Raw genomic sequence first — 21587 nt, 5'->3', positions numbered from 1 at the left:
TGTACGGAGACAGACAGAAACTGAAGGAACTGAACAACCGTTCATATGAAGAGATGCTTCAAACGTGACGACCAGTCCTTCTGACCCTTGAAGGCGACTGTTGGACAAAGTCCAGGGTCTGAAACTGTGGCGTCATGTCGCTGATATTCAGAACATTTAAACTGGAATGAGAAATAAAAACAGAATCCTTCTTTTTTTTGGTCAATAAGTAGGTGGACAGTAAAATAAATCTATTTTATTATTATTGTGACCAGAGATCCACAAACACATATAGGCTATGCCTCTAAATTTACTTTATATGTATTTTTTACGAGTGATCTGATGGTACAACATAGCTAATCGATCGCTATTTGACAGACGGAAATGTACCCACTATATTTAACATCCACACGGTTATGAAACATTTTCCCTGTGATTCCAAGATGAATTTAAATGATTTAAAAAGTGAATAAGATGCTTTTATTTTGGCGTGCTGGATCGAAACAGGAAGTCACTTCATGGGCGGCGTTGTTATGGTTTCAAGTTATGCGCAGAGTCAATTATGTAGAATGATTCAATTTGCAGTAAAAAACACCTTCTCTGGTAGTGTAGTGTAATGTGACCGTAGTTCAGGACAGTTTTTGTTTCATGTGTATAGGTCCAGCCGTTAAAAAAATATTAACCATAAACTGAAGGTGGAAATTCAGCATTATGACGGTTACATTGGTGACTACAATTAGATTCTTCTGCTGCATCGACTCAGTTTTAAACGATGGCTTTTGAACGCAGCTCATTGAAAATCCCGCAGTTTCCCTTGAATAGAGAGCGTGAAACTGAGCGTGTTAATAATTTCCACTGGAGACAAGTCGAGGCGGACGTCGTCACTTTTTCCCCCTCTTTTCTTTTCTTTTCGGGATCTCCGCACGTGCCAGTCCCGAGCGCGAAGAAGCGGCACCGTTTTTACGCAGACAGGTTTAGGCAGGTTCTTCTCCGAGGGTGGTCCCGCTGAAAACCCCCACTGCAGACTTTAAAAATGGAAAATGGATGTTTAGACTCGAAAAAAAGATTGGGTTTAAATGGTTATAGGGCAATTAGCAAAGACGATTATTTCCTTCGCTGGTTCAAGGCGAGAGAAACGACGGGCGGGTGTTTTTAGTGGTTGTGCTAAAAAAGAAATTACATATTTTTTTGTAGCCTGGAACAAAAACATATGAGAACTTAAACATGTGAAATAGGTCAATTTTAGTCATGATTTGTCTAATTTACTTCCAGTTATTGCCCAAATGTAGTGGATTTAGCTTTACCCAAAACTAAAAGCTTCAGAGTCAGAATAGAAACCAAAAGGAGGATGAAAACGCAACAAAAATGTGCCAGAAAAGCAAGAAAATGACAACAAAAAAGTGACAAACAGGTGACAAAAGCATGGCAAAAAAAAAGAGATGAAAACGAGGCGACAACGTGGCAAAAAGTTAGCATCCGTTTTGTAGTTCTTAGCTTTTAAATGATTGGTTAAAGCAGAACTAAGTAACTCATGCCCCTAGAGGCCATAAGCGCCACTGCAGGTGCGTTTTTTTTTTACTTATTAATTGTCTGTGAGAGTAAACACTACGCTGACAGAAAAGACACTTAGTTTTGGCTGTAAATACTGTTTAAATGGCGTTAGCTTTGGCCGTTAGCCTGTTAGCTTCTTCTTTGTGATTCTATTAGTGTGTATTGGGGCCTCCGACCTGGAAGCAGGGAAATTTGCAAAGGTGGTTCTCTGGCCAGAGACACTGAGGGAGATGAAAGACGCCCCAATCATCCCATTAACACTTGTATTATCCTGAGAGGGACTACGGAAAGGATTAATTAAGGTGAACAAGTTACTTAGTTCTGCTTTAAGGTGTTAAGCTTCTGCTTTAAGATTAACGTCCAAATACTATATTTTTTAATGCCACAAACGCCAATAATGGGCACAATCCTTTCTTAAGATTTGCAATCATTACATAAACAGAAGAATAAGGAGATATTTCAAGATATATCAATATTTAAAAGCAAAAAGGACACAACCTTTGAGCAATCATGTACAATTTCAGCCAAAGCCGGAGCTGAATGTACACTAGAGTCTCGATCAACATTACAAACTATGTCACTAAAATAGTTGCTGCCGTATCATGTTCCTAACACACAAAAAAAAGAAATTTTCAAATGTTGTTTCCTCATATTGTGCAGATCGTGAGGAGTGACCAACAGAGGGCGCCAGACTCACTCTTCACCTTTTGAGTGGTTTTTCCTTGTAAAGTGAAAACCACAACATCAGTAGCAGCAGCACTTCCCAAACTGACAACCCTCCATTATCCAGAGTTAGAGGCTAAAGCAGGAGGAAGAGGGAGGGAGAGGTTTCAATTTCTCAACTAGTTAAATGAAATGTGTCAAAATGAAGACCTTGAATTAAAAAAAAAAAGCATTTAATTGGATTCGAATTGGCATTAAATCTCAATTTGCTCGACGATACAGTTCTAAATCTCCTTCAGCTGCAGTTCTGGCTCAAAAGTTGCCCGTTCAAGAAGCAGAAAGAAGTCATAAATAAGCGAGCATGTCGAGCAGCACTGCAGATGGACACTTTACATTTACGAGATGTTCGTACGTTTTACAGACTGCAAATGCGTGTCTCGGCCTGGAGACCTGGAAGCTCCCAGTCTGATATGGAAAATCAACTCTACGCTTCTTTTCTTGCTCTATTTGCTCCAATTGTCTAGACAGGTCACGACAGAAACCCGACACACGGCAGGTTTTCACATCAGCTGCTCAAAAATGCTCCAGGATCAATTGTTTTGTAGGTTTTCTGGTGAGAGGCTCCATCAGCAGCGAAAACCCTCCAAACAATTGATCCCGGAGCATCCTAGAAACCACTGTGATGGGAAGCAAAGGCGCCATGCTGACTCATACCCACTGGGTCACTACAAGGTCAAATACGCACAAATATAAACTTTTATTCCAAATAAAAAGTTGCATAATGCACCTTTAAGGTTAGGGTTATTTTATATTTTCCGACAAAAAAGGGCTAACACTAACCATGGCGTATCTTGAGCAGTAACGGAGTTGTTCCACAGCTTTTTTCTGCACTTTTATAACCTGGCTAACACCAGGCTGCTGTGTGCGCTCGAATTATTTCGAACTGCACAACAGCCTGGGGACCATGGCCAAATCTCCGGTGGATTTGGGAACCAATCACAGAGCGAGGAGGGACGGCAAGACGATGACGCACTATTCGATATATGGAAGCTTGTAGTTTATTTACGGATAATTAAAAAAAAAGTTTATTTACGGATCCAACATGACAGCAGCAGACACGATGGTATTTTTTGATCAAGCTTTAGACCTTGTTCTAAATAATTTAGCTCAAAAGTTTACAGCGGGTACGTCATACGTCATCTCATACGATGATATGATTGGCTATGGCTACGTGCAGACGCAAGAGACTTTTTTTTTTTTTTTTCGTATCGCCCAATAAACGAGTATGGACGATCGTAAACCACACCTCTCCTACGAGAAAATGAATTGGTGGTCCCCAGACTAAATATCACTTGTGATTTTAGTCTGGTGTTAGCCAGGCTAGCACTTTTATACTGTTTTTAGCTAATGTTAGTCAATGTGAAATGTATGCTAACAGCTGCAAAGATGGCGGATCTCCATGGTAACTGGATTTTCCCGAACTCTATTGGATCATTATTTACAACATGTTACAACTTAACTTAAGATGTTGATGGCTTCTGTGTTTGTAAGTGTAGCTGTTTTAGCATTGAAGCTAAAGGCTAACGCTAATTTAACGCTAACAAAGGGTAAAGTAGTGCCACTATTTGAGCTAATTCTTATGAAAAACTCTCGCCTTTACATACAGTATGTTCTGGTGTTTTTTGAATGTTGTTTAATGTTTTATGTGCATTAAAATGTGGACAGGAAGTAGTCTAGTTTTTGGCTAGCAGTTAGCTAAAACATTCCTTGCACAGAGCCAGTTCATTTGAGTTTCTCCTTGAAATTTTACACTTAAAATGAGTTATTACCATTATGAAAACATCAAATAAAAACTTACAAGACTTCTTTTATGTCTCGCCTTGAGTGGTTCGACTCCCTCTACTGGTCTGGCCTGGTATTTCTTGTGTTATATACTTTATTTCCTCTCATTAATCCTGTCCTTCTGCACTGCTGACTGGGCAGTGACCTCTTCCTGAACTTGTCCTTTCGCCATAACTTCAGTGACAGAGTTTTTTGGGGGGAGTTAAATGCGGGTTCTTCCTGGCCTTGTGTCTGGAATCACCGTGTTGCTCGAGGGCACAGGGACAGAGTCGTAATGAGAGGCCCGACTGTCTGACTCACACCTGTTTCTACCCGGGGAAACTATGCACCCTGCACTTTCTCTCACGCTTTTCCAAACCCCAGATCACTTTCAACCGAGGAAGTAGACATTGTTCAAACAGTAGTAAGTGTTAAATCTCTACCTTATAATGACTTTAGGCTAATATCAGGATATATAAGTCATAGATTTAGTCTCATGAACTACTTTTAGTTTAGTTTCCATCAAATGTAAGCCAGCAAAAATGTTACTTTGACTACAATTATGGTGAAATGTATTGGCCAAGGAAACACAATGATCTCTAGGGATTTTTGTTGAGGAATAAAAACAAAATAAAAATAAAAAGATGGGCCTAAAAACATAAAGAGCCTCAGGTCTGTGCTTTGTCAATGTTTGAATACAATATAGCTGCAAACTACTAAATCAATATTAGATTTATTCGACTAAAACTAGAACAATAAATAATATTTGACCAACGTTTTCGTTGAAATATTTAAACTAAATGATGGGCCAATATTGAGTATTGAAATATCCTGCAAATCTAAAGAAACATTTGTTCAAATATTGCAATTTGAATCTAATTCGCTGGTACTTTCTGCAGTGGTAGTACAGTTGCAGGAGAAGTGGAAATAGTTGTAGTAGTTTATATGTATAAGTATATGGTGGTTATTTGTGGTCATACCGCCTTTGCGATGCCCAATCCCGTCAGACCTTGGAAGCTAAGCAGGGAAGGGCCTGGTCGGTACTTGGATGGGAGACCGTGTGGTAATACCAGGAAACCTAGCGAATGTAGTGAGTGAGTGGTTGGTGGTGGTCGGAGGGGCCGATGGTGCAGACTGGTTGCCTCGCTACCATCATAGTCTACCCCATGGCAGCTGTGGCTACAATAGTAGTTTACCACCACCGGGTATGGAGTGAATGAATAATGCAATGTAAAGCGTCTTTGAGTGTCCAGTAAAGCGCTATGTAAAACCGATGCATTATTATTATTATTATTATTATTATTATTATTATTATTATTATTATTATTATTATTATTATTATATCTCATCTCTTTATACATCAATTACAAGTACTTGTACCTTAGTAGTTTACCTTTGTGATGTATTTTGATTTCTATATACATTTACTACAACTTGAGTAAAAGTGCAGCCTCGACTGCTCCGATAATACTCCAATGAAGGTAAAAGTTCCAAGTGAAAGTACTGAAGTATTTGCTGCAAAAAATACTTAAGTTTAAAATAACTTTTGCAGCTTCAAAAACACAAAAATTGCGCCTGATTTCACCCTCTGTACGGCAACACGACGGGGACAAAATTTCTTCTTTTTTGTGAGTCAGTGGCTTTAAAGCAGAACTATGTAACTCATGCCCCTACAGGCCATAAGCGCCACTGCAGGTGTCGTAGCATGTTGCGGTTTTTTTACTCATTAATTGCCCGTGAGAGTAAATACTACGTTGACAGAAAAGACAAAGGGACAAAGGGATATTGTACATCCAATTACACAATGGAGATATTTTTTTTTAACTCAAACTTGGCTGTAAATGCTGTTTAAGTGGCGCTAGCCTGCAGTTAGCTTTGCCCGTTAGCCTGTTAGCTTCTTCTTCGTGATTACATTAGTGTGTATGAGGTCTCCAGGTCGGAGCAGGGAAAGCTGCAAGTGTACCTTTCTGGCCAGAGACACCAGAGGGAGATGGAAGACCCCCAATCATCCCACTAACACTACAGAAAGTGTTTAGTGTTTATTAAGGTAAACAAGTTACTTAGTTCTGCTTTAAAATAACTTCTGCAGTTTCAAAAACACAAAAACTGCGCCCGATTTCACCCTCTGTACGGCAACACGACGGGGCCAAACTTTCTTCCTTGTTGTGAGTCAGTGGCGTTGACGTTACATGACAGAACAGCGCCACCTGCTGCTCTGGAGTGTTCATTATTCAGCTTTTAAATGAACAAATCACATAAACGCATCTACTTTTTTACTTTGGAGCCATTTAGAAATGTAGTGGAGTAGAAATTATTATATTTACAGGGTTTCTGCTTTGCATTATGAAGTAATTAAATGAATTATGCCAAAATGAAGGCTAAAACTGTAGTTAAGTACAGCGCTTAAGGAAATCTACTTCATTACTGATCGCCTCTGCTAAAAGCCATTCCACAAAAGCCACCCTCTGGTATTTGGTTAACTTGGACTTGTTTTGGCTTGTGCTTCGCTTCATCTGCTCACGGCCTTTTGTACTGATATTTTCCCCCTCCCTTTCGCTCTCCTCGTATTATTGGCTTGCCAGACTAAACAAACCGCTCCGAAAAAACGCACCCAAATAGTCAGCTCGGCCTGTCCCCATCACGCCTCGCGGTGAGCACGGGTCCTGACAGCGCGGATCCCCAACAATACCCGCGCCTAAACCCTCAAAGTGGCAAAGACCAACCCGCCCCGGCAGCTTTGACACGCATGGCGGGCGCGTTTGGCAGGAAGTGAGGTGGTCCCGGCCCGGAGAGTAAGTCCGGGGGGCTTAGGGACCCTATAGTGCTCATTGTGTGCCATTGTGGGGAGAGGGATTTGGGAGGCTGAGGGGTTTGAGCGCTCTGGTGGAAGGTGATGGGACTGGAAGGTCTCCGCAAAAGAGGCCAAGGCCAAGAGCTAAACCGGGCGGAGGCGGAGGCGGGGCCCGGACTGGTGAAGATGTACATGGACATGTTTGGCGAAATGTCGAGGAGTTTTGTCCGGAAACAAAAAGCTGGAGTCGAGCCAACCAAGGGGCGTGTCCACGGTCCATGCTTGTATCAGTCGGGGTTAAAGGGACTATAAGGAGTTTAAAAATGTTAAAATTAAGTATTTTCCTCCCCTACATGTTCCAGCCATGTCCTAATGTGTAGAATGAGCTCAGACCTGTTCACCACAACTGCCTCTAAAATCCTGTACGGTCACTCCAAAAACTGTCACTTCGGCCCGAATTGCCGTCATGCACGAGCTTAATATAGAAGGTGCAGTTACACATATGGCCTGAGGTGGCAGTAGTGAGTATAAAATGGCGAACTTGCTTCCAGCCCCTTTAAAGTACTTCGCTTCATTGCTTGAGTAAAAGTACAGATACTACAGGTCAAATATTACCGATACATGTTAAAGGTGCTCATACACGGCAAAATGTGATCTTGAAATAATCCAGTTTGGCTTTACCCGATCTAAAAGCAACAAAAGTGTAACAAAAAAGTGAGAAAAAACCTGAAAAAGGCCCCAAAAAAGTGAGAAAAACGCAATAAATAAAGCGACAAAGATGTAGTAAACGAGAAACAAAAATACACCATAAAAGCAACAATAATACAACAAAAAAGAGATGAAAGAGGGACAAAAATGTGGTAAAACACGACAAAAAAAGCGACAGAAAAAACGATGAGAAACAACAAAAACACGACCAAAAAAAAGACACAAAAAAGTGATATTAAGAGCGACAAAAAAGAGATAAAAACAAAACAGCAATGGAAAAAAAATGATGAAAAAGCAACAAAAACACTTCCCTTGGAGAAGCTTTTAGATTTGGATAAAGCCGAACTGGAGAAACGCACTCGGTTAAGGCGTCAGGTAAGAGGTTATGTAAATTTGTCCTTGATTTGAGAATCTAATTTCAAGAAATCTGTCCACGAGGCAAGATAGTTACACTTAAAGCAGAACTAAGTATCTTGTTTACCTTATTAAATCCTTTCCGTCGTCCCTCTGGGGGTAATACAAGTGTTTATGGGATGATTGGGGGGGTCTTTCATCTCCCCCTGGTGTCTCCGGCCAGAAAACCACAATTGCAACTTTCCCTGCACCGGGTCGGAGGCCCCAATACACACTAATAGAATCACGAAGAAGAAGCTAACAGGCTAACGGGCAAAGCTAACTGCGGGCTAGTACCACTTAAACAGTATTTGGAGCCTTTATTGAAATGTAGTGGAGTATAAAGTATTATTGCCTATTTATCTTTCAAATATAGTGGAGTAAAATTAATAAGTTCTTGACAAAAATACAACTCAAGTACCCGAAATGGTTCACTCATTGACAAAACTGCCTTCAATATTGTTAAACTAAAAAAAGGCTTTATGGGAGTTTAAAACCTCTTGGCCTTGTCACCGTCTCTGCTTCTAACTAGACAATAAACATCTCGAGCCTTGGGACACGAACTTAAGGCCTGTTTTATGTAATTGGTTGCGTCTTTAAATGGTCTAAGCTGCTATTATTGGTCACGGGGGTCAAATTTGTGGCATTTTCTGACTCGGAGTCGGCCGTCAAAATGTGTTTACAAGATCACCACATGTCCTCTCTCTCACAAGTTTGTACTTTACTTGAACGTAGTACTTTTACTCCATTACATTTGAAAGATAGATATGAAACTTTCCACTCCATTACGTTTCTATAAAGTCTCCATAGTAAAAAGTTGATTTCTCCATGCCATGTACACCCCAGAACAGTAGGGGGCGCTGTGCGGGCGTGTACTGTCAACGCCACTGACTCACAACAAGGAATAAAGTTTGTCCCCGTCGTGTTTCCGTACAGAGGGTGAATTCGGATGTGATTTTTCCTAACACTTATTTAGATTTGTACTTAGTTTCTACGTCCTCCCTTCCTTTCTCTATCTCTCTTCCTTCCTTCCTTCCTTCCTTCCTTCCTTCCTTTCTTCCTTCCTTCCTTCCTTCCTTCATGTCTCTCTCTCTCTCCCTCTCTTCCTTCCTCCTTCCTTTCTTTCCTTCCTTACTACTTCCTTTCCTTCTTCCTTCCTCACTATCTCTCTTCCTTCCTCCTTCCTTTCCTTCTCCCTTCCTCTTTATCTCTGTCTCTCTTTTCCTTCCTCCTTCTTCTTCTTTATTTCCTCCCCTCCTTTCCTTCTTCCTTCCTTTATCTCTCCCTCTCTTCCTTCCTTCTTCCTTACTCCCTTCCTTTCCTTCTTCCTTTCTCTCTCTCTCTTCCTTCCTTCCATCCTTTCCTTCTTCCTTCCTTCCTCTCTCTCTCTCTTTCTTCCTTCCTCCTTTCTTTCTTTCTTTCTTTCTTTCTTTCTTTCCTCTCTCTCTTCCTTCCTTCCTCCTTCCTTTCTTTCTTTCCTTCCTTCACAAATATCTCCTCTGTCATTGTCTCATCAATTCTACAGCTGTAAACTCCAGTCATAAAAACTGATTAATATCTCTCTTTCTACAGCAAATACTTCAGTACTTTCACGTTTATTGGAGCAATATTTGAGTCGTAGTATCTGGAATTTGACTCGCGTAATAAAATCAAAGATTCAGCCGTGATTAATTGAGCAAAACTCAACTACAGAACTCCCTGAGACACCTGTTTAGGTTTCCCCCGTCCAGTTTACATTCCCCCGAGTGTCCCATCCCGTCTCTGGCTCATCCGTCTGTCCGAATGTCCCCTCTTCTCCAAACAGTCTCCTCATCCAGGTGCTTTCCCCTCAGATTAAATAAAAGCCCCGTCCCACAGAGATGATGTCATAAAGAGAGGACTGTTTTCTCAGCTGCGTTAGACGACATCAACAAAATGGGTTTGTTAGTCGAACGGGGAATTTGTTATGTCTGGATACAGTTCAGTCGTCTGTACAAGAGAGATCTATCTGTCTATCTATCTATCTATCTATCTATCTATCTATCTATCTATCTATCTATCTATCTATCTATCTATCTATCTATCTATCTATCTATCTATCTATCTATCTATCTATCTATCTATCTATCTATCTATCTATCTATCTGTCTGTCTGTCTGTCTGTCTGTCTGTCTGTCTCCCTTCTTTTCTCTCTCTCTCTCTCTTCCATCCTTCTTCCTTTCTTTCCTTCTTCCTTTCTCTCTCTCTTGCATGCATCCTTTCTTTCTTTCTTTCCTTCCTTCCTTCCTTTCTCTCTGTCTTTTCCCTCCTGTCTTTCTCTCTCTCTGTTGCTTTCTTTCCTCCTTCCTTTCCCTTTCCTTCCTTCCTTCCTTCCTCTCTCTCCCTTCCTTTCCTTCTTTCTTCCTTCCTTTCTCTCTCTCTCTCTCTTCCTTCCTTTCACTTTCTTTCTTTCTTTCTCTTTCTTTCTTTCTTTCTTTCTTTCCTTCCTTTCTCTCTCTCTCTCTCTTCCTTCCTTCCTTTCTCTCTGTCTTTTCCCTCCTGTCTCTCTCTCTCTCTGTTGCTTTCTTTCCTTCCTCCTTCCTTTCCCTTTCCTTCCTTCCTTCCTTCCTCTCTCTCCCTTCCTTTCCTTCTTTCTTCCTTCCTTTCTCTCTCTCTCTCTCTTCCTTCCTTTCACTTTCTTTCTTTCTCTTTCTTTCTTTCTTTCCTTCCTTTCTCTCTCTCTCTCTCTCTCTCTCTCTTCCTTCCTTCCTTTCTCTGTCTCCCTTCCTCCTTCCTTTCTTTCCTTTCTTCCTCTCTCTCCCTTCCTTCCTTCGATCCATCCATGTTGTTCGTGTAAAACCTCATAAATATCTCCTCTGTCACTGTCTCATCAATTCCACAGCTGTAAACTCCAGTCATAAAAACTGATTAATAACACTCTTTCAAACAGAGGCCGGTTCTCGAGGCGTCTGCTACGGCCAATTTTCAACTCCATTTACTTTAACTATTAGCCTTTATTACACATTATGGAAGTAAGTGGTTCCAAACCCTCTGACCAGACAAAGTTGTTGGATGCTATTCCTTGAGTAGCCAGGTGGGGGCAGTATGTGCACTAACTACAGACAGGATTCAGCAGCTCAGTGACTTCAGCGTGACTTTCTACCACAGGAGGAAAGCAGTTTGACCAAAATGTACAGTATTTTCATGTGAGAGAACACTGGAAGATGATCTGGAACACAGGATACAGGAATAGCTGATTTATTTTAGTAATAAGTCCCTACGTGGTGATTTGCAATTACAATCCACTCTCATTTTGCAACTTCCTGCCACTTTTGTACCCAAACAAACCTCTTTAATTCAGCGCTGTGTCAGATAATCGTTAACAGTCACAGAGGTGCTACTGAAGAGCACAGCGAGGTTTGATGGTGTTAGCCGTGACCCATGGCTTTAACCCGGCTTTGTGCTGAAGCCTTGACCTATGACCTTTCCTGGACCAGACTTAGGAGCGCAGGTGTCTTTCCCAACAATGTGAGAAATGTGTGCTTCTGTGTGGAGTTTCCATGATCTCCCTGAGTCTGCGTTTGTTTCTTATGATTTCTCAAAGAAGCAAAGCAAATTTCTTGGGGAGTCCTGCCCGCCGGATGGGAACCTATTGTACATGTTTTTAGTGGTAGGGGAAACCGGAGTATCACAGGAGGGGAATACCGACAAATGTATAAAGTTATAATTCACAATACTTATTTAAACTGAATGTAGGTCGTACTTTTAAGCATTTTTACAGCAGATACTTTCACTTAGACTTTCAATTGTTGCTAAATTAAAATGCTAGTCGTGGTTCAAACTCATTTCTTAATTTCTCTAGTTTAGAAACACCCAACTTTTGTCACAGAAATGATAGAAAACGAACCAGCAACTATACATATGTGTTTGTATGTTAAATGTGACTTTACAATACACTACACTGGGGAAAAGTACTAATAATTTAAAAGGAACAGGCCAGCGTTTTTCCATACTGAGACATGTTCTTACCTGAGCTTAGACGAGTTGATGCGTACCTGTCTGGTTATTGACTGAGCACACACGTAAAGACCAGACAGTTACGCATCAACTCGTCTAAGCTCAGGTAAGAACATAATCTCAGTATGGAAAAACGGTGGCTTGTTCCTTTAAAGGTGCATTACCCAACTTTTTAGGTTAAAGAAAAAAGTCATAGTGGTCTCTACAACGCTCCAGGATCAATTGCTTTGTAGGTTTTCTGGTGAGAGGGTCCATCTGCAGAGAAAACTCTCCAAACAATTGATCCTGGAGCGTTGTAGAGACCACTGTGATGGAAAGTAAAGGACCACTTATACAGCTGCTGGGTCACTACAAGGTCAAATATGCACAAATATCAACTTTTTCTTCCACATGAAAAACTGCATAATGTACCTTTAAGGAAGAAATGGCATAAATTTACTTGAATTGAGTTTGGTCTAGTCTTCGAAAAGAAAAAAAAAACTCCTATTTTGTATCATTTTAAGTGAGTTTGGTTGATTTCAAGTGGGATGGATGTTTGTCCTTTCTACATTAGCAGTTTTATCTTCTCTTAGATGAGCTCAAACCGACTCAAATTCAACATAAAGTACTGTAATTCAAGCTATTTGAAGCCATTTATCTCATTTAACCTCTTAACTACCGCCTGAACCGAGAGGATCTTTTTCCTCACGTCATCAGTTTTAATTTCCGTCATTTTTTTGTTGGGTAACTAATTTTTGTAACATTTTTGTCCTTTCTTTGTCAAATTTTTATCACATTTTTGTCACATTTTTGTGATTTTTTTGTCACATTTTGTCACAATTTTTTGTCAATTTGTTGTGACATTTTTGTAACATTTTTGTGACATTTTTGCCACTTTTTCATCCATTTTTCGTCACTTTTTTCTCAATGTTTTCTCACTTTTTTGTCACATTTCCGTCATTGTTTTCGTCTCAGTTTTGTTGCTATTTTCACACCTTTTTTCCAGAAGCTTTTTGGACTGGGGTAAAGTCAAACTGGAGAAAATGTGCTCGGTTCAGGCGGGAGTTAAGGGGTTAAGAAGGTCATATGTCCAGTGTAAAGCAGGAGAAAACTAATATTGTCCCACAACCAGAAAAAAATCAGGTATAGTGCCTTTAAGTAGAGTTTGACTGAGCAACTTCTACTTCTATTGGAGTGATATTTGACCTGTAGCATCTGTACTTTTACTCGAATAATGAAACCTAGTACATTGACTGGGGCTCATGTTTTAGTCACTGTTCATAATATAACCACTCCCTCTGACCCGACAGCCTTCACCATAACCCAGAATAAAGAAAGATTAGCAAAGACAAAATGCTTCATCCCTCGTTGCCACGGGTTACCAGACTGTCCCGAGGTCCTGCAGCTTCTAAACTTCAATGCATATTTGTCGAGCAACATCTGATTTGAATCTTAAACCGAACTGTCCCCAAACCAACCCGGCAGTGGCCATGTTCTGAATTACCGTCAACACAAACCACCAGAGGCTCCGCTCCCCAAACAGGAAGCACAAACACCCCCTCCTCCTGTGCCCGTCTGCTGGCTTTAATATCTACATCATGCTGCTTTCATTACGGCCAATCATCTAGCAGGAGCTCAGGGGGGGGTGGGGGAAGCCGGGGGGTGAAAGGTCACGAGCGAGGAAGGCCAGGGTCGGTCCGCGGGGCTTTGAAAACGGCGAGGAGGTCGAGGAGGCGGCGTCCTGATTGAATTTGGACTAACCCACTTTGGTGTTGATTGTGAACAGATGATAAACTTCTCGCATCCTCTTCGCTTTGTCCGTTTACAAATGCGGCCGTTTCGGTTGATACTTCGGTTGAATGACTGTGATCCAGACTTGGAAATCTACGGGAAGTTTGTCCTCGATCCAGATGTGGAGCCGGAGTAACGGGCAGAATCATCACCATGTTTTTGTCAAGTTTTTGTCACTCTTTTGTTGCTTCTTTGTCACTTTTTCATCCTGGTTTTCGTCGCCATATTGACAGTTTTCGATTAAGAGGTTAAGGGGAAAGGAAAAACTCTTCTTTTTTTTTTTTTTTTTTTACAGTTCTGGGGTGAAATTGGTCTCTAAACTTTACCTCATCTTCCACAATAACATGTTTAATTATTCACCGATTCAATGTTTCTCCATAGATTTATTCGGGAATTATCAATTTCAAGGAACATTTTCTCAAAATTGGTGCATCACCTTCTCCTACAGACTTCAAACTTTCCATCCTTGGACTGAACCATATTTAAAATGTCTAATCCTTGGTTGACTGAGTTATGAATTTAAAAAAACAAGGCGAAATTTAACTTTTTACAGATTTATTTTAACCTCTTGCCCTCCACCTTAAAGCAGAACTAAGTAACTCTTGCCCCTAGAGGCCATGAGCGCCACTGCAGGTGTTGTAGCATGTGGCGTTTATTTACTCATTAATTGTCCATGAGAGTAAATATTACGCTGACAGAAAAGACAAAGGGACAGAGGGATATTGTTCATCCAATTACACAATGGAGATAATCTTTTTCACTCAAACTTGGCTGTAAATACTGTTTAAGTGGCGCTAGCCCGCAGTTAGCTTTGCCCATTAGCCTGTTAGCGTCTTCTTAGTGATTCAATTAGTGTGTGTTGCACCTCCAACTCGGAGATAGGGAAAGAGGGGGAGATGAGAGACCCCCCAATCATCCCATTAACACTTGTATTACCCCCAGAGGGAGGACGGGAAGGATTTATTAAGGTAAACAAGTTACTTAGTGCTGCTTTAACCTGTCATCTGCCACCTTAGGGTTAGGGTTAGTAACTATTTACATCCAAATCTCAAAGCATATTGACTGGAGAGCTTTCAGCCTATATACCAGTGTGATAACTCATTTGAAAGCCGAGATCTTCTAGCTTCTAAAAATATATCTGAGATCTGTGTGAGAGAAACACAACTTACAACTTACCCAAAGCCTCATTTGAAAGCTAAGACCTACAAAACTGATCTCAACATACCTTTTTCATGTAATTTTTGCCAGTTTATTGTTGTGTTTTTGTGCCGCCTTTTTCAAGAAACTTTTAGATTTAGGTGATGCCAGAAATGTGCTGGGTTCAGGTGGGGGTTAAGAGGTTAAAACTAAACCAGGAGTCCTACTATAGATGTTTTTTGCAGTCGGGGAAATCAGATCAGACCAGGAGGAAACCCGATCAGACCAAACCTACAACAACATAAGAAACTAAACATGTGTCCTCTCTTTGCCTCCGCCCTTGTGTTCTAGATAAACCTCTCCTGAACCTTTTCTGTTTGCGTCTCGTCAGTCAAACCCGTCGCCTCGAGGAGCAACAGCCTTAAAAAATCCGAAAATCCTTCAGCGGGTCTTCAGAAACCGTGTCAGCGCTGGCCCGTCGCTCGTCTTACTGAGAGCTGTTGTTTTAGCGAACAGGTGGGCAGCTAAAGAAAGAATTAGCGACTTGATTTACGGCGCTGGGAGTATTTGCTGAAAATACAACAGTAAAAGCGACCATTTAAGGTGACGCCCCGCGAGGTTACGAAGGTTCACGCGAAACACTACGCCTCAGGGGCTGGGAAAGACGCTCGCTTTTTGTTTTGGTTCAGGCAGATTTCTCGAAAGCGTTGGAGACTTTCAACAGGTCAGTGGTGACGTAAATTTACTTTCACGACACAGAAGAAGAAAAGAAAACAAAGTAATGACTCGCCCAAAACCAACTGCGGACCTTGAAGGCTGTTGAGGCCATTGGCACGATGTGACTGCCATGTTTCTCTCAGTGTGCCCCAGGGCTGCTGGAAACTACATTGATTTACTAAGTCATTAAGTAAGAAAGTCGGCTACGAGATTTCATTACGTGAGTAAAAGTGCAGATACTACTGGTATATATATATAGAACAATTTTTGGAATACAGCAGACCTTGCATCACATGAATAATCGCATTTTGAGGGACCTTGTCCTGCTAAGGGGCCCCGTGATGACGCTTCCACCCAAATATGGTATTTTTCCTCCTACGAGACGCTGGTGCGGAAAAGCCGAAGAAAGGGCCACGCATGCGCACTCGCTACAAAACTTCAGGGCTGGTTTTCTCTGAATGAGAGAAGCCACACTCGGGCAGCAGGTGAGCCCTTATAGAAGCTCCCACAGACTCCAAACTTTCCAGTCTGAGACCTAGCAATATTTTGAAGTTTTTTTCAGAGGGATTTTTTAATATCTAATTCCTAGCCTGATTTATTCAGCTTTGAAACCAAAAAAACAGGCGAAATTTGAGTTTTTGCAGATTTTTTCACTGATGATTAGTTTATTGAAAAACTAAACAAAATATCCAAAATCCCCTCTGAAAAAATCTTAGTTGCTAATATGTCAATAAAATAAAACCATAAAATTTAATTTGGCTCAATTCATTATTTTGATTTCGTTAAATATAGGCAATTTTGGCCATTTTAATGCTCAAAATGCCTTATTTTTTATGTGAAAACATAAAATGACAGAAAAAGTGCAGTATATTTTTATCAGTAATGTTCAGCAAATGTTTCAAATTGATGTCTCTACATTTATTTTTTTCCCTATTCACCTGCAGTGTCTCTGCAGTATCTCGCCTTAAGACAACAAAACACATTCCCTTTAACACTGGAGTAATAAGTTCCCTTTAAAACATTTGACCCGGCTTTGCTCGGCTGTTTTCACTTGTTAAGCTCCGTCTGACTCTAATAATGAACGTCTGCGCCGGGAGTAAAACCTGAGTGCGACAAACAACCACCTGACCGTCTCCAAACAATAACATTTGAAGAGGCTAATGCCAAGTGTCTTCTTCTCTCAGCCTGGTGGTGAAGCCCGTCTGGGGGGCAGCGGCGGCGGCGGCGGCGGCTCCGTGTATTTACCCCGGCTGATGCAGGAGGGAGCCCCGGCGCTAAGTGTAGGCTGCGTCGCTCAGTAATTGCTGTTTGGATTTGGGCAGAAGACTGAGTAGGAGGCTAACAGTTCGTCTGGGCTAAAAAAAGGCGCACGTCATTATTCGAGATTGAGGACTATTTTTAGAAGAACATTTATGTCTCATTCTCGTAGTGACGTCAAACAACTGGGACTTGTCGTATTGTGTTATTAGATAGATAGATAGATAGATAGATAGATAGATAGATAGATAGATAGATAGATAGATAGATAGATAGATAGATAGATAGATAGATAGATAGATAGATAGATAGATAGATAGATAGATAGATAGATAGATAGATAGATAGATAGATGCCTTATTTCAATGTAAACAAATAAAAAATACTGCTACTACTGGTACAAGAAGTAGGTTGTGAAGATGATTTTTTTCTTTAGAGACCAAAGTTTGATCCCTGTTGAGTCCAGGGACTAAAGAAAGTGACTTGGTTGTTTCTATGGTATAAACCAGTGGTTCTCAACCTTTTGGACCCTCGTGACCCCCGCCCGGGTCACACCGTCAGAAATAGGAACATTAGCCTATACAATTCTTTAAAAAAAAAACAAAGGAAAAAAAATGGCTGAAGTAAAATTCATCAACTTAAGAACAAATAATGGCACTCTGGTAAAATAACACACACATGCTCTAAAATATTTTATTTTATGCTACATTAAAGGGACTTGAAAATGTTAAAATTATGTATTTTCCTCCCCCTACATGTTCCAACAATGTCCTAATGTGTAGAATGAGCCCAGACCAGTTCACCACAACTGCCTCTAAAATCCTGCACTGTCACTGGTGCAGGGACCCCAGGTTGAGAACCACTGGTATAAACAATTGTCTATGCTAGTTCCTCTGAGCTGAGGTTGTGGGCGCTAGTACTTCCTGTTCATATTAATTTCCATTAAGATTAGCTTAGACTCGTTCGAATCATCGTCTTTCCTAGAGATTCTGTGGCGGACAGTGAGTTCCTGGTAGATGATCACTTCCTGCAGGTTAACGAGTTGCTGCTAATATAAGGCTAATATTAGGCTAATATTAATTTCATGCATTATAAAATTTGAAATAGTGCCTCAAATATAAACTAATCTGCATACAAACCATCTTGTCCTATTTTAATTTTTATTTATTTATCTGTATTTATTGTTATTTCATTTTTTATAGCATGTTAGCCTTTAGCTTCAAGACATACTATCAATCCTTTATGATCACAGGTGTCTCTTCTGCACATCAAGATTTGAACACACGGTAAATGATCATCTACCGGGACCTCACTGCCCACAACAAAATCTTTAGAAAATATGATTATTATTCCAGGAAAAGAACACAGACAGGAAGTACTGGCGCTCACACCTTCAGGTCAGAGGAACTAGCATAGCCATACCGTGCAACAAGCCAATTCTATCATTTCCATCAACCCGAAATGCCCAGCTTTAGGAACAAATCCCGCCCGTGCACAACCTCCTCTAACCTCCGTCAAGTGTTAATTTCCTCATAAATCAAAACGCACGACGGCCTGAATTAATTTTTACTGCCTCATCACAAACAGCTGTTGTGTCTGACGTCTTCAGTCGTCAATCAGACACATCAGACGGGGAAAAGTCTCTGTTCATCGCCTGCGGATTTCTTTGTACACGGTCGGTTCATACAATGACATTACAACACTCCTACGGCGATTTCGCTCCGTTTTGAGACACATCTGTCGACGGACGGGTAATAAATCTTGTACAGATGCAGTTTTGGCCGACCTCAGCGTTTGTTTTTGTGCGTGTGTGTTTGCAGACTCACCCGACTGCCCTTCTCTGGGTTACACTGGCATCCTCTGCTACAGTCCAGGCCATTGCACGGCTCGTCCGACTTCTTCCCCTAAAAGACACAAAAAGACAGACATTATTAGCTTAAATTACATTATTATTATTATTATGCACAAGAGGACGGCTTTAGGGGGGACATTTGGAAGAAGGAACAGATACAAACAACGCGTGATACAAGGGGGCGTGGCCAAGCCGAGGGGGGAGAAATTATCTCATGGGAAGCACAACTTTTCCCTCTTTTTATCCGTTTTCTGAGCGACTATAAACATATTAATCACACACCAATAAAGTCAAGCCAAAATCAGGTCCATGTGGGTGTTTTTTTACAGCAAATTGTTCAGTATATTGTTCAGCAAGACAATATTCCAAAGAACGCTGAGAGTCAAACATAGAAAAGAAAATTCCCCGCTGTTCGAAAAGGATGAAGTTTAACACTTATTAATCCCACCCCCTCCTCCAAAGTCTAAATACAATAACTTACTTCCTTTGGTTTTATCCAGTTTCTCACAAAACACAAGCACATTTATCTGCATACATTTAAACAATAAGTTATCAACAACATTTCCGACCAAACCAACTCATTTTCCTTCCTTTTTATAACATTCAAAAATCATTTCTGTAAAATTGTTTTATATTTGGACACTCCTTAGCTGCTCATTTAAAGCAGAACTAAGCAACTCTTGCCCCGAGAGGCCACACGCGCCCCTGCAGGTGTTGTACCATATTGTGTTTTTGTACTCATTAATTGTCCGTGAGAGTAAATACTACGCTGATAGAAAAGACAAAGGGACAGAGGGATATTGTACATCCAATTACACAAAAAAACCTTTCTTCCTACTGTGTAGCATCGGTATTATAAAGAAATGAGAAACGTGTGAGCATTAAAAAAGCTTGGGAGCTACACAGTTGTGTTTTTATTATTCCTGCATTTTTGATCCTGCACACTGACTCAGACCTGTGGATGTGCATGTCTTTACCACAAACTGATATTTTGTTTTCCTCTCAACATATACCCTCCTTCCCTCTGAGTAAATAACTTTCATACATTTTGAGGTAAATCATTGCCCTTTATGAAATTTGTACAGTCTGCAAATCCTTAATAAATCATGAACTATTCATTAATAAAAAAAAATACTACTAATGCTTAACTTCTAATGAATAGCTCTTCAACTATAGTTATTCATTACATCATTTTTACTATAGTTGTTTAAGTAGTAATAAAGTATGAGCCACACTTAATGAATGAATAGTTCATGATTAATGAAGTGTTGGTTCCTGATTTATTAACCCCTTAACTCCCACCTGAACCGAGCACATTTTCTCCAGTTTGGCTTTACCCCAGTCCAAAAGCTTCTGGAAAAAAGGTGGGAAAATAGCGACAGAACTGAGATGAAAACAATGATGAAGATGTGACAAAAAAGTGAGAAAACTTTGACAAAAAAGAACAAAAAAATGACAAAAAATGACAAAAAAAATTGACAAAAATGTGACAAAAATAACAAAAAAATAACAAAAAAATGACCAAAAAAAATGACAAAAATGTGACCAAAAAATGACAAAAATGTGACAAAAAATAAGAAAAAAATGACAAAAAAATTGACAAAATAATGATTAAAAAAAATGACAAAAAAGTTACAAAATGAGTTGAATCCCCCCCCCCAAAAAATGGAAAAAAATCTGATGATCCTGATCCCAAACATCTACAAACGCTCGTAAAAACATTTCTTCTCTTTGACCACACTTTTTCTCACACTTGTGGTCCCCGAATGCCGCTATATGTCGACCACTCTGCGGCTTTAAAACTCGAGATTAACCTCTTGGACATTCCTTACATTTCTGCCCACATCACGGCGCTGCGACCGCCAGACTCCGTAATCCGCCGTTTGAGCGACACAGAACGTATTAACACGAGCCATCGCTGACAGAACCACCAGGGGGTTTGACGGCCCTGACGATCATATTTCTGGTGAAGGTTTTTCGAGGTAGCTCCGCAGGGGTTGGGAGGGGACCCGGAGCGACAAAGGGGGTCACGCTCGGGGTCGCGGGGGGGTCACGCGGGACAATGGGAGCTGTGAGAAAGTGTCAAAGTCAAGCGTTATCGTAAGTTCATGTGATTTAGATGGAGGCTGTTGTGGAACCCTGTGGAGACTCGAGTGGACGCGAAAGGGCCTGGGAACTATTGTGGGTTTGGAAATGTGGAATATATGAGTTAAATCAGAGGTTCAAGCTTTTCACGCCAAGTACGACGACTGGAATGATTCGATCTGGAAATGCGAAAGTCGGATGTAGCCTGTAGATCTAAACAAGACCGTAATTGGACTGAATTATGTCCAAACTAGGGCCAGTTACATGTTTTCAATGCCAGTACTTTATCAATACTAGGTTCTCGACACCAATACTAAAATATATGTCTATTGAACCTGAAACCCTGGAATACTTTGAGGGGAAATGGAATAAAATTGGGAGAAATTGTGACAAAAACGAGGTAAAATTGTGTCGAAAATATTTTGGGAAACAATGGGTAAAAATTGGTAATAAAAAATGAGCAAAAATTATGGGAAAAACATTGGCAAGAATGTGTTAAACAAAATGTTTGGAAAAAATATTTTTGGGGGATATATAAGGGGGAAAAAATATGTATTTGAGCTGAAAGAACCAAGTCACTTCCTGTAATGCTGTTCCTGGACCAACAGCATCAAAACTTGGATCAAACTTGGATCTAAAGATACAGGGCCAGATCTTGTGCTGGTGCAAGAGGAGGTGACTGCTCTGATGGAGCAACACTGACATTCATTTCTTCGTTTACATCGTGCTGCCCTATGTTCTTCCTTAAGCCTTACAGGCTCTCAAGGTCAAACTGAAAACTTTATTTACCTCATCGTGAGCTAAACAATGTTCATGCCGAGAGAGAGAAAGAGCGACAGCGTCTGCTGTGCCGTAAACGCGAAACAAAACAAATGCCCCTGTCCCCGT

At 40.6% G+C, this 21587-nt stretch overlaps 1 protein-coding gene across 1 annotated transcript in view; it reads right to left on the bottom strand.

The window, feature by feature from the left end:
• Window positions 1-21587, bottom strand: part of col4a6 (collagen, type IV, alpha 6) — a 167255-nt gene that overhangs the window by 43074 nt on the left and 102594 nt on the right. Inside the window, exon 4 of the mRNA XM_079579863.1 lies at window positions 18589-18666. Within this exon, the coding sequence (XP_079435989.1) occupies window positions 18589-18666 (78 nt within the window). The remainder of the gene's footprint in view (window positions 1-18588; window positions 18667-21587) is intronic.

This window comes from Gobius niger (assembly GCF_951799975.1).
Source record: "Gobius niger genome assembly, chromosome: 21".
NCBI classification, from domain to species: domain Eukaryota; kingdom Metazoa; phylum Chordata; class Actinopteri; order Gobiiformes; family Gobiidae; genus Gobius; species Gobius niger.
Note: the sequence above shows the minus strand (reverse complement) of the source record. Positions and strands in the feature narration are given on the sequence as shown.